The sequence below is a fragment of the Euwallacea similis genome, chromosome 3, assembly GCF_039881205.1.
Source record: "Euwallacea similis isolate ESF13 chromosome 3, ESF131.1, whole genome shotgun sequence".
In the NCBI taxonomy this organism is placed as follows: domain Eukaryota; kingdom Metazoa; phylum Arthropoda; class Insecta; order Coleoptera; family Curculionidae; genus Euwallacea; species Euwallacea similis.
Window position 1 is genome coordinate 6739907 of NC_089611.1, and position 13601 is coordinate 6753507.

General features: G+C 35.8%; 2 protein-coding genes across 2 annotated transcripts; one reads left to right on the forward strand and one right to left on the reverse strand.

The window, feature by feature from the left end:
- The first annotated feature begins 6433 nt into the window (after positions 1 to 6433).
- On the forward strand, positions 6434 to 10456 carry CAH3 (Carbonic anhydrase 3). Its single transcript, XM_066406089.1, has 6 exons — positions 6434 to 6690; positions 8612 to 8782; positions 9093 to 9234; positions 9455 to 9654; positions 10083 to 10219; positions 10272 to 10456. The coding sequence occupies exons 1-6, from the start codon at positions 6603 to 6605 to the stop codon at positions 10410 to 10412; spliced, it is 879 nt and encodes a 292-aa protein (XP_066262186.1). The 5' UTR covers positions 6434 to 6602; the 3' UTR covers positions 10413 to 10456.
- A 986-nt stretch (positions 10457 to 11442) lies between these two features.
- Positions 11443 to 12875, reverse strand: LOC136419752 (putative carbonic anhydrase 3). Its single transcript, XM_066406283.1, has 6 exons — positions 12851 to 12875; positions 12598 to 12798; positions 12301 to 12548; positions 12020 to 12244; positions 11711 to 11965; positions 11443 to 11562 (listed from the first exon to the last, which is right to left on the reverse strand). The coding sequence occupies exons 1-6, from the start codon at positions 12873 to 12875 to the stop codon at positions 11443 to 11445; spliced, it is 1074 nt and encodes a 357-aa protein (XP_066262380.1).
- Positions 12876 to 13601: the final 726 nt, after the last annotated feature.

Here is a 13601-nt window from a genome sequence, read left to right on the forward strand (position 1 = left end):
ATTTTCTAAAGAATGATTTTCAAGTTTCTTGTTGATTCTCCAAGAAATCTCAGAAAACTCGTTTAAAACGATGCTGACATGTACTTTTAACGAGTGTACTCCGTAGCGTACGTAGAACCACCATGACGAAATAACGTCCAAAGACATCCAGTGGGAAGAAATCTCTATTTATTAGGAAAATAATGGTGTATATCTATATGGACAGCTGTAGTGTTTTTCTTGTATTTTAATGGAAATAATAATCATTCTTGTGACTAAACACAACATTTTCCGTCCGAATCCGTTGATTTGCATTGAACAAATTTCTGTGCATTAAATACCTCTATGTCGATTAATTGATTGTAAAAGGCGAGAAATGGAAAACTGCCTTTGCTAGGCGTAGGCTTGGAGAATGGCCCGTTTAAGTGGAGTTAGAATAGTTTCGTCGACTTTTACCTCTATGTTACCTCAGCTTCTTTGATTCTGAATATAAAAATTCCAATATTGGATCATAGTTATATTTAGACCTTCGCCCTTAATCCATTTTTAAATGTAAGCTGTCACATTTTAGTTCGAACTTGTGCGGCCTTGGGGTACATAAATCATCGGTTTAGTGGAAATTATACGTTATCTTTATTAACAAGGCAAACAAACCAGAAATATCTGATAAATAACGATTTGAGGGAGTTTAGTGAACTATTCGAATTTGAGTGTGCTGGTTTAATAAAAAGTTAAGTGCTTTCCATCAGTTTCTTCATAACTCAAATTTCTTTATTGAAGATGTTGGTAACAGTTCCCCTGATTTCAACAGCATATTTCTATGTCAGCAAATTGCTCAGAGGTAAGTCTTTAATTTTATTTAAGCTTGATTGTAAAGATTAGAAAGTAGTTGTTTTCTTAGCACGGCAAAATTAATCAGAAAGGAATATCATTTCTGCATTAGACTTTATGGGTCAATATGAGTTCGATAAGAAGACGCACATACAATAATAATTAACTTAATCTCGTCTTCATTTACAACGGGTTTCCTCCCTAATCTCCTCTACTATAAGGCAATAATTCGCGTGCAATAAAATGGATGTTATTTTGCACGTCATACTCTGTAGATTTACGAATGGATTAGCCCTAATATACACTTATATTGATAGACACATTCCTTAAAATCTTGTGAAAATTATGGTATCTGCCATCGGCGGATTTAATGTTTCCACTAAGAATTCGCAAAAATTAGTTTTGTGACATTGTTAGTCCTGCGGCAAGATGGTGTAAGTTGCCGTCATAATTAGCGAATATTCAGTAATAATTGGCAATATGATAATAAAAGGTTAAACGCGCTCAAATCCCTCGTACAAAGTTAAATCAAATCATAATCGTCAGTTGATTTAATTCGATTATAATGACAGATTTATTTGCACGTAAATGCAGCAGTAATTGGACAATAAATACGGATTTTCAACATTATTAGGAGAAGATATAGAGGATTTGCATTACAGTGGAAAAATTAGGAAAATATAATTGGGATACGCCCGGTTTAAAGTTTACGCCTGAAAGTCGTCTTCACCATATTGTCAATACACAGGAAAGGACAGTATAAGAAGTTTCGTTCACCACATTAACAAGATTTTTCCTAAAGCAAATTTCTACGGCTTTTTGCAGTTTAGTAATATTTTTTTGTAAATATCCCAATGGGTCAACAATTTCCTCCTCACTGTCCCTGTTCGTCCGAAAATATGCGGTAAAATAAAATACATAATCTTTCAAAATTTAATTAATATCTCCCGGTAAAGAGCGCTTTAACCGAGCAATTTATCTGATGACAGCATATCAGATACAACAGCACCAACTCCAAAACTGCCCTGCCTTTTTAAATTAATTAGATAGATAATCCTCGACGTCAACATGATAGATACGTTAGCCATGGGTTTACTTTCAATTTAATGCCGAAAGATTAAAACGGTTTAGCTGCAATAATAGGACAATTCGGTTGAAATATGGGCCTGTCGAAGACAAAGGAATTGGCATGTATATCATTGCAATTTTGCAAAAAATGTTTTCAGTATCGTGTCGATTTTCTTGGAACTAAAAACGTGGGAAAAAGTCATGGTTAATTTAGCTAATGGAAATCGGGATTTTCCTGAAGAGCCTCCATCGAAGAGGGCCAGGCTAGGTAACGGGGGAAACACCGAAGGTCTGAGCAGAGCCAGTGGTAACACCTTGAACCCTCATGGGGAAAATAAGCAGTTGAAAGGTGCGGAAGTGGGGAAAATCAAGAAAGGTACAAATATTTTTGATTTGGAGTGGTGCTTGAGTGATTAACCAGGTATTTGCACGATAAATGTTTGTTTTATAGTCTGCTATTACTCACACCAATGTGATACGAACGCGAATTGTTCAGAATACCATGAAATGCGATCGTTTAGTCAAATAATATTAGTTCAAGTTCCTAAAATTGACGCAAATAAGGCCACAAATTATCATACTTGTACGACATAATTATGGGATGTTTTGCCAGTTTTACGTCCATAATAAGTGCGAGCTTGAAGCGGCATCAGGCAATGCAAATTTGGAATATAAAGGGGCTTTGCAAAGACAAATTTCAATGATAAAACGCATCCGCTTGGATGTATGCTTAAGCATATTGAAATACGTAATAAATCAGTGTGTTGGCAAATATTGTTTGAATAGCTTAATGTGTACTTTCATAACAAAAACTTTTGGAAAGGTAATAATAAATTATGTCCGCGATGATGACTAAAAAATGTGATTTGAGCTAATGCAAACATGCTTTGTCACACTAGTGGGGCAAACAATTCAAGTTCTTAGATGCGAAAATTTGCGCTTCGTAACGCACACAGGGCGATTCATTTAAGGTGACACAGCATCTCAGAAACCAAGTCGAAAAAGTCCCAGACAAGCATTACTTGTTGTGAAGGGCAAAAATTTGCTTCTGTCTAACGCACATAACCTAATTTTGCTCAAGGTCGTTTGAAGGACATTTCAAGGTCAGCATTGTTTCTTAGTGAGACGCCCATTTTTTTTGGGGAAATTTGCAAAGAGCTTAAAACGTTAAGTGCTTTTTGCTGGAAAAGTTTTCCTCTAAAACTTTTCGTTTTCCAGATATCAGCGAAAATTGAAGTGCCGCATTTAAAATTACGAAAAAACCTTCTTGATGGTAAATAGAAATTCGCAGATTCTAAAAATCTACGCAAATTCATAGTAAAAATTGTTTTTAAACATTTATCAGTCGAACAAAAAAGCCATGTTTTCACTAGAGTGTTTATTCGTCTTTTTTTTTGAGGTATCAAATTTATTTATAAACTTCAAGGGAACCTTTAAGACGAAGCTGATTATTTGTTTTTGAACTAAACTTCTTAATTTAAAAGTGAAAAATGGAGAAAGCGGTCAAAACGGCATCGAAGCTCGTCGGGTTTATGTGCAAAGATTCCCTGAAGAAAGAGCAACCAGTCGCCGAACTTTTTGTCGAGTAATTAAGAAATTTCTTGAAAATGGCAACGAGGAGACAAGTAAAAAAACCCGCACAAGAACTGCCACCAATGAAAAGAGCAAAATAGCTATTTTAGCGGCTATAGCAGTTGATCCCCATGTTAGTTGCGGTCAGTTCTCAAGAGATTCGGGCATTCCGCTGGCCAGTGTGCATCGCATTTTAACATTGAATAAATTGAATCCGTACCATGTTTTCCACCAAGAATTACATGGCAATGCTATTGAATAGCGAGTGTAGTTTTGCACTTGGGCAAGGGAAAAATTAGATTTGAATGAAAACTTTTTCTTCAATGTGTCTTTTTCCGACGAATTTACCTTCACGCACCATGATGAGGTATCGCCACATGCACTATTGGTCCCTTGAAACTCCTCACTGGCTAAGACAAGTAGAACATCAAAGACCTTGGTGTGGCATTGTCGGTAACAAAATAATAGAATAATTTTTTACTGAAGGTAATTTAAATGGAGAGAAGTATCGTAGATGTCTAATAAATGATCTTGCGGTTTTGTTGGAATATATATATATATACATATATACCTTACTCTTGACCGGAGAGTTGTTTTGTGGTATCAGCATGATGGATGTCCAGTCTATTTTGTTCATGTCGCACGAGACGATTTAAATGAGATGTTTCCTGAAAAATGGCTAGGACGTAATAGTCCAGTGAACTGACCTCCAAATCACCTGATTTGACCCCATTAGACTTTTTTCTTTTGGATTATATTATATTAAAGAAACAGTGTACGTTCAAATCCCTACAACTCCAGATGATATGAGAAAAACGAATCAGAGCGGTTTGTGAAGCAATCACCGAAGAAGTGCTTGGAAATGTTTCGAGATCGTTTGCCATGAGGATTGGAAAATGTCTCGATGCGCAAGATAACATTTTGAGCATTTGTTCGGCTGATAAATGATTAAAAATCATTTTTACTACGATTTTGGGTTAATTTTTAGAATCCGTGAATTTTTCTTTTCCATTAATAAAGTTCTTTTCGTAAATTAAGACAAGCGTTATTTTAAATGTGCCACTTCAATTTTTGCTGATATCTGAAAAACAAGAAGTTTTAGGAAAAAACTTTTTCAGCAAAAAAAAAACTTCATTTTTAAGCTCTTTGCAAATTTGCCAAAAAATGAGTGTTCCATTAGAAAACAAAGCTGACCTTGAAATGACCTTCAAATAACCTCGAGTAAAATTTGCTTACGTGCTTTGGACGTCCTCGTTAATAACAAGCAATGTTTGTTGGAAACTTGTTTTGATTTTAAATTTGGTTTTGGAAATAATAGCTTGAGTCACTTTAAACAAAACAGCTTGTACAATCCTTTTCTAGGAAGCACCCTTCAATATCGAATTTGCTTCTCGAAACTTAAATTAATTGTTAAATGTTGTAAATGTTTACTTCAAAATCTTTATTTCGCGATACATACATTTAAAATTTTTGAAAAAGACTTTTATCGGTACGTCTGGTTGCCTATACAAGTGTCGGCTCACTTAATTTCAAAAATACACCGGGTGTCCAGGCGAACCTGGACATAGGAGATTAATATGGGAAGTCGGTTTTTATTTTCTTGCACCTGTACGGATTATCCAATAGAAAAACTTTTACACGGAGGTTATAGTAGTTAAGACCTGCCATTATTCCGCAATTTTTTAAATTTTCTAATTAGAGTCGTTTTGGCTCAAAACGCCTCCAAATTTCAAAACTTTTGAATATCCCGCGTAACCGTTCAAGGCCACGATTGGTCAAAGTCAAGGTTAGAATTAAACAAACGCAAGTCGCCAACAACACAAGCGTAAAAACCTCATATCAAATGAGTTTTCCCTTCTTGCTAATTTCTAAGCAATTTTTAACTTATATACAAGATAATTCACTGAAAAATCAATGAAAAACCTGAGGATAATTATCGTGTGATGTACTTTGATGTTCCCACAGTAAATAAACGAGTTTCTCATTAACTTGTAATGATAACACAAAGACATAACCTATATCTTTTATCTCACTCCCCAGGCAGAATCTCCGCGGGAAATTTTAAATTTCGTACAGAATACACAGTTTCTGTTATGATCATTTTTGAAAATTTTGCAAAATTTTCATTTGGCACGAAGTTTTTGCGCTTATACATATTGTTGGTGACTTTGTGCGTGTTTAACTCTGACCTTGACTCTGACCAATCGTGGCCTCAGACGGTTACGCGGGACATTCAAATTTTTGAAATTCGGAGGCGTTGTGAGCCAGAATCAGAAGATTGAAAAATCGCTGAATGATGGTCGATCTTGACTACTGTGACCTCCATGTAAAAGTTTTTCAATTGGATAATCCGTGTAGGCGCAAAAATATAAAGACCGATTTCCTATGTTAATTTCCTACGTCCAGGGTTCGCCTGGACCCCCGGTATACCAAGGTGAGTTAGAAAATTCGGCTTGACATACAACTCGGAACCTCACAAGATCTCTTTAGTGATGCTCTCTAACGAGCTTCTTTGAGGTTTCTTATTAATTCTTATTAATTTTGGAAAAACCCCCTTACAGCGCCGGCAACATACGACCCTGTCCCTCGTAACGCGTATAGAGACAAAAAACCGTTTGCAGCGGTTATGGGCATTGGGCGTATTCCCTTATAGAACCAAACGAAAAATCCAGGTACTGCAAATAACCCAGCGAATGCCAACTCCCATTGTTGCATACCGGCCAAAGCAGGGCTTTCTAAGTACTCCTATAACTTTCTATTTGGGCGTTAACCCACTTACTTGACGTACTTGGGCGCCAAAAAAGTCAGCCTTAGCCCAGGTAAAAAAATTGCGGTAGGTCCGTTTAATTAATCTGATTTCCGTATATATGCAGTAAACTCGTATTTATCATCACACATCCACCATGCATAACCCCAATATACCCACACACTCATCATCAGCATTATCTTTGAACATGTGGTGCACTATCATCAGGCATGTGTGGTTCAGATACTGTCTGACCTGGAACGACTGCGCAGTGCCCGAACCGTAATTTGCTTTAGAAAAGGTATATGAGGGTAACTGATTCATTCCAACAGCTCACTCATTAATACGAGTACCACTCACTAGTTCTTTTTCGAGTCGAGCTGCTTGCTAAAAGTTAGTATTCAACATGACCGGTTCCAATGTTACAGGTACTGCCAAGAGCAAATGTGTCTGCGGACCTGAGGACGACGAACCTACCAGGTCCCAACTTGTTGGTAAGTTTCTTATGCGTATTATAAGTATTGATTTATGTCGAGTTTGAACACGCGATATTGTACAGAAGGTTAAGTTTCTAAAACCGGTTCAAAATCGCTTGCGGAGCCACTTTTGACCTGTGCTTCCAATGAAAATTGGAATGAATTCTCACATAAATTTAAACTTTCCATCAAGGTTGTCAAGTTTAACGTGTTCTCCTTTGTCGTGTCCTCTATTTCCTAAAATGTATACAATAAAAATTGCTTTTTAACTGCAAACTCGGTGGCTATTGTTTATCATAATAGCAGTGTTAAATTACGCAATTATTATGGTTACAGTGGTTCAGGAAAAATATGGAGTTTCTCAGAATTCTTCGACTTCGTTTAACTCAGAGTAATTTGCTTTCCATGTTAAAGTGTGACACTTAATTAACACTGAGGTTTTAGGTTTAGTCACAGTATAAATTAGCAAGAAATTAGATTAACACATGCGCAACTATTTTTACACAATTAGCAAATTTTCTTTTATCAATAACGAATAATGAATTCAAAAGGTGGGCTTCTAAAATAAATTTTTCAGCTCTTAATAAAATCCCCCCAATAATTTATTCAACAGTAAACGCTGCCATCCATCGATCGCAAACGACAGATGTATAGAAAAGCATTCCACTTGAATTTAATCCCACAGGAATCAACATTGAATTCATAATTTACCTTAACGGAATCGATACCGCAACAAATCGCGATATTTTTAAATTCTTCTGTAGACCGATTAGAGGGAGCGTTTCTTATCAGAGGCTCAGCAGGATTAAAGAAATTAATGACGACAATCGATGTTTTAATCATTTAACTCTCAGTTAGTGGCAGTTTATAGGCAGCCAATTGGCGTAAAATTGAAGCTAGATGAGAAGACATTTTTAGAAGAGAATTTTTATTTACATCTGTCTGGTAAAAACTGTTTTTGGCAAAATGGTGAATGTAATTTCAACTAATAGTTTCATGGTAAAACATTTCATGGCAAAACAAAATTTTTCAGATTTTCATATTTCATATTTCATTATTTATAGCGCAAAATCTTGATGGCTGATTGAAGATACATTTTTCAATGTACACTATATCTTGTTAACAAATTGGTGAATATATTCCTGGCAAATTTGCAGCTTAAAGTTGAAATCTGGTAATTGTAGTTCTAAATTTTCTTATAACGATTTCTTTAATAATTCAAAATGTTGAAAGTTTAACGAATGCCAATTATCCTATATTCCCTGATTAATTTTTAACAATAGGGGGAATGTAAATTCCGTAAAGTGCATTGATTAAAGATGAATGAGAGACAATTTTCTAGCCTAGATCTACAATTGCAAGTTTTATGTATAGTTTTTTTCACAATTTAAAATCTTGACATTTTATCTGAAAAGATGGATAAGACCAAATTTTCCTATCCAAATTTACAGCTTAAAAATTCCTTTATTAGATCATTTAATGACTCAAAATCTTAATCATTTTGTGAAGTTATTTTCGCTATATTTATTACTTACAGCTTGTAACGAGGAAATAACAATATAAATATTTTGGCTTAAAGTTTATCCAATATTTAATTTTGTTTTAATTTATAATCTTGACAATTTGGTAAACAAAGGTTTCCCCCCTATCGATCCAGTTTCAAATCAAAATTTCTCTTATAGTAAATTTGTACATTCAAAATCTTTACAGTTTGGCGAAAGAAAGTTTTTAATGTAGTCTAAGTGTTATTTGCAATGTGGTGATCGTAATTTTCTAAAATTTACATCTTTTGCAAAGTTAAAAAATAATTATCACAATTTTTTGTTAAAATATTCTTTACTCCATTTCTTGGTAATCTAGCAAAAGAAAATCCTCCTATACATTTTCGACAATATGGTGAACGTTAATAACATAATTCATTTATTTTTCTGTCTCACAGAGGATCATGAGGCCCACGTTTTGGTGGCTGAATGGCGACTTCATAAATTCCAATCTCCCATCGAGTTGAACCACGACGAAACCATCAGCCACGACCATTTCGACCCATTAGAATTTCATGGACACTGGGACAAGGATGGAGAAGCCACTTTCGAAAACACTGGAAAAACTGGTAAATTAACACACAATGATGTAATTCCTTTCTTGTCTGATCTTCGCATCATAAATCTTTGTGTCAATATTTGAAGTGTGCTCAGTTGTTAATTTCTAAAATCCATAAAACCATTATCGAGTTTTATTGTTTCAACAAATGTGTGCTAATGGAAATCGATTAAAACAATGTAAACTTTGGTCATAAACCACACAATTATATACTTATGTTAAATATTCGAGTAGGGTATATTAAATGGGATGATTTGCAAACGGGGGATTGGAAACGGTTAAGATATTATTGCATTGGCGTAGGTGTGTTTTTATTTCAGCGCAAATTCGATTAAAAAGAGGTGAACAACCATACCTTGTCGGAGGACCTTTGCATGAGGATATTTACCTTTTTGAGCAGCTCCATTTTCATTGGGGTGATGATGACAATTTGGGCTGCGAGCACATTTTTGAGGGAAAAGCGTGAGTATTTAATAATTTTTTCATCGGCCTTGATAAAATTAGACCGAAAAAAGATACAACAAATCTCAGATATAACAATACCTTATATTTATTGCATCTAAGCAAATCGTTTGTTATCTTAAAATTAATGAAATTATAAATCCTTATATATTGCAAACGAAATCTCAGCAGTTTTTTTATGATGTTCAAAGATTGATTACATGATTAACTGATTTAATAGATACTCGATGGAGGCACATGCAGTGCATTACAACAAGAAGTATGAGAGTTTCCAGGAAGCGGCAGATAAACCTGACGGATTGGCTGTTGTGGGATTTTTTTTGGAAGCTACAGATAACGATGACAATCCATGCTTTAAGAAGTTGACTACCGCAGTGCAGGAAATTATTAAAGTGAATACTTCCACTTCTGTAGCACCAGGTAAAGCGTGAGCCTTTATATCAAGCAGAAATAAACATGGAAATTGTTAAAATAAATTTTTAACGTAGGTAATCTTAGTGGTAACTCAGTTTGGCAAATTAGGGGAAACTTCGCATCTTGTGTGCGAAAAATATATGAGACCCCTTGATAACTTGGAAAAGCGTAGCATACGTGGATTGAACATTTGTCTTTTTTCCTTGAAATTTTAACTTGAAGTTGGAATTATAAACTTTGCTGTTAATGCATTTTCCTCGTTAGACATTATGATTTTGTACGTTGTCGTCTTGCTTCATTGTTCAAGAGCGAGCGAACGATGGGAACAACAGAGTTTCTCAATCCAGCTTGAATCCAGACCCATCATCAATTTCATTCATCATTATGTCAAGAATTCCCGAGTTAACTTATTGACATACATTTTCTTGCCTTAGATTGTCTTACTTGGATTAAAGAAGAAGCCCAATGCAAAGGTTACTACACCTACCAAGGATCTTTGACCACTGAACCATACCTGGAAAGCGTCACATGGATTTTATACCCTACCCCCATTCACGTATCCAGACATCAGGTAAATTATAGCAATTTCAGGGCTGAAACCGATTTAATTGCGTGTTAAATAGGTTGCTCATTTCCGGGAGCTAAAATCTACTCCCTGCGAGAGAATAAAGATTACCAACAACGTGAGGCCAATTCAGACACCGCCCCTAAATAAAAAACCCAGCATATTTTTCGCACGATCTCATCGGAAAAGCGATGATTAACGACATTATTTCATAATTATTATTGGTGCCGGATTTACAGCTTATTGATCCTATAAAGTACCTTACTAAACAGCTGAGAAGAGCCCATTAGAGAAGCACACGAACGTGCTCAAATTGTTGTGTGTGCGTCATTTCGTATGAGTGCTATTATATTCGAAAGACAAGACACATAAAGAGTTTGCGTGCCTATAAATCAATTGAAATGTCGGCTGGAAAAATTGTTTCCTTTGATAGTGTGGAGTGGGTGTATTGAAGATTAGCTCAAAGATTATATTATTTGGAGTCTTACAGTGACAGACGTATTTAAAAATAGTTATTATGATCGTAAACCTGTAATTGTGTAACCTACATTTGTCATGAAATGCTTTTAGCTTTTATTCTTCTTAAATGTTGATTTATAAATAAACACTAACAATTATTTGATTAAATGCTTCAAAATCACGAGTTTTCATAGACTCATTTATACATTCATCTGAAACTGTTGTTTCCTGTGTAATTGTTTCAAATGCAATTGCATGACTAATGGTCATTTTTAAGCTCCCACACGTAGCCAAAACCCAGGCTACATATACCTACATCCAAACACGCATTTCCTGCTATTAAGAGATAAATTATTTCATTTCAATAACAATAGGGAAAAGTGCATATTAAACAATGTGTTTGCACTTACGAGTTCAGAATTAATTCTTCACGCCCGACTTAAAAAGCAAAATTAACTTCCTAATCTTATTTTCTTTGAGTTTTATGCATAGAAAGTAGATTTTTTTAATTAAAAATGCGCAAACTATTTAAATTGATATGATTAGGTGTATATCTGGTTGCCTATTTGAAGCTCAGCTTAGCAAAAGGAAAATTACATACAAAAAGAGATTATTAAAAGATTTAAACTGAATTTGCAAAACTAAAGATTGAGTTTTATTTACACAAATGGTCGTTACAGGTCCGTTTTTAGGGTTTTCCGTCTATTATTACAAGGAACTTTTCACCGAAAGATCATGAAGCTCGCCCAAGGACAAGTTTATGAAATGCTTCATATATGGATGACGTCAGCCAAGGTAGGTGTGCTCCAGTGGAAGCAAATGTCTATGCAACTAGACAAAAGTTGTAAATTCCGGCTCACTGTGATTTTTCGCACAAACCCCGGTTTTAACTAAAATTTGAATTTTTTTGTTACTCATAAACAATAAGGAAGCAAAATACTCAATGAAATCTAGGTATTTATTAATTTGCGAGAAAAACGATATTATGTACCCCACTGCCTTATTATCTGTGATGACGTGATCGCAAAAAAACTCAACCGACTCCGTCCTCTTGACCTCCATATCACCATCATACTCTATCGAATCCAAATGCCTCCGGAATAACAGCTTCATCTCATAGATTTGCATGATTTCATCTCCCAACTGTATCACTGGAGTGGTTATTAGGGTGGCGTAATTCGAGGGGGATGGCAGGATCTGAAACACGTGTCTGTCGTTGATGGGTTGGATGGTCCTGAAGTTGCGTCGAATTATTTCGTTGTCGTCGTCGAGCATAAAACGGAAAGAATTTATCTGAAAAATCGATAATATGTTTAACGAAGAACATCGACGATTTAGTTCACGTGCTTGATCCGATGAAACGCATATGGGGAATCTGGTGATGAGCCATGTAATTGAGTGAATGCAGCTGGTGTTAGCTAAAGAACCCCTGTACATGAAGTAGTCGGCTTCGAATTGGTTGAATATGGAGTTTAGGGCCACAGGGAGAAGTTTGGCAGAAGTGTGAGCTTTTACAATGGCTGCTAGGGTACTTACTATGCATTCCAGGCTAGGATTTGGTGACTCTTGAAGCTGCAATTAACTAGTTGTGCTTATGTTGAATTATGCGATAATGATAGGGAACCTACATTTAGAATGTAAACCAATATGACTACCCCATCTTTTTCCTTCAAGGCAGCTTCCTGGGTTAAATAGCAGCTCTTGAATAAAACTACGTGAAGCTCCCCAGGAAATTGTCGACCATCTATAGTGTGCTCACTTCCCTCCGTATCATTAGCTCCCCAGTGAAAATGTATGTGGGAAAAGACGTACTTTCCAGATAGGGATCCGTTAGTGATGTAGGGACGCTCCCTACCCCATTTCCCGCTCACAATTACTATGGAACTTTACATGTTTAAAAACATAAAACATACTAAAATGCTCACCGCTACGGCCGGTATTGGTCATTTTCATCTTCTTAGGGACAGAATCAAAATTGACCCACGTGAGTCTTGGCCCTGTATTAACAGGAATAACTCTGTTTATATTGACATCAATCGGGGATTCATTTAGAGGTTCCGCATCAAGAATCTCGCACATATTTACAAGGTTTGATGCATTATTGAAACACTCATCCGTGATCGAGTCTGGAATTCAAATGATTTTTTAAGAAATTAAATTCTTGTTTGAAAGCCTTACCAGAGGTAATAGTGTGGGATGGCATGATGGGAGTAGCCCATGAACGTGAAATTTATATTTTCTTGATCATATAAAATGACGTTAAAAAAGTCAATCAAATTTTGACTATTATACCATGTTCCTACCACAATACCCTCGCAATTAAATCCTAATGGGGGAGCCTTGGGCGGCTTCAAACTTAAATCTCAGAAACAGGATAAATTTCCGGAATATCTGAAACAATGGGGACTATGGATAGACACACTACTCAAATTGGGCTCTAATAATGCAGACCCGAATGCGGCTTTAAAAAGGTAGAGCTTCCAGTCAAACTGAATCAAAAGTAGTAACTATTTCCGATTAAGAAAAAGAAGAAATCAGTGGCGTACATGGCAATTGTGGCAAAAAAGTAAAAATGAAGGTGCTGCGGTTTCAGTGATATTTGGCTCTGCAATAGACGGACGACTCAGCGTTGATATGCGGAAGTCAACATTCGAATCAGGTAATTTAGGTTTTTTTGTCCATGATATTTTTCAAAAAATCGAAGTTATCCGATTCAAGTTTTGACCTTGGAACATCAATAATGTATCGCACATCTACTGCGAAGCTAGAAATCGAAGCTCTTCACTGTCGCCTTAATTCTTCTGCACAAAATTTTTCGCGCACGCCACTGGTTTTCCGATGGCCAAATTTGCGAAGTTGTAGTACTATTTTATGTATTTCAAAGCCTTTAATGAATGTTTGATGATTTTGTCGTTGTACACTTTTCCGG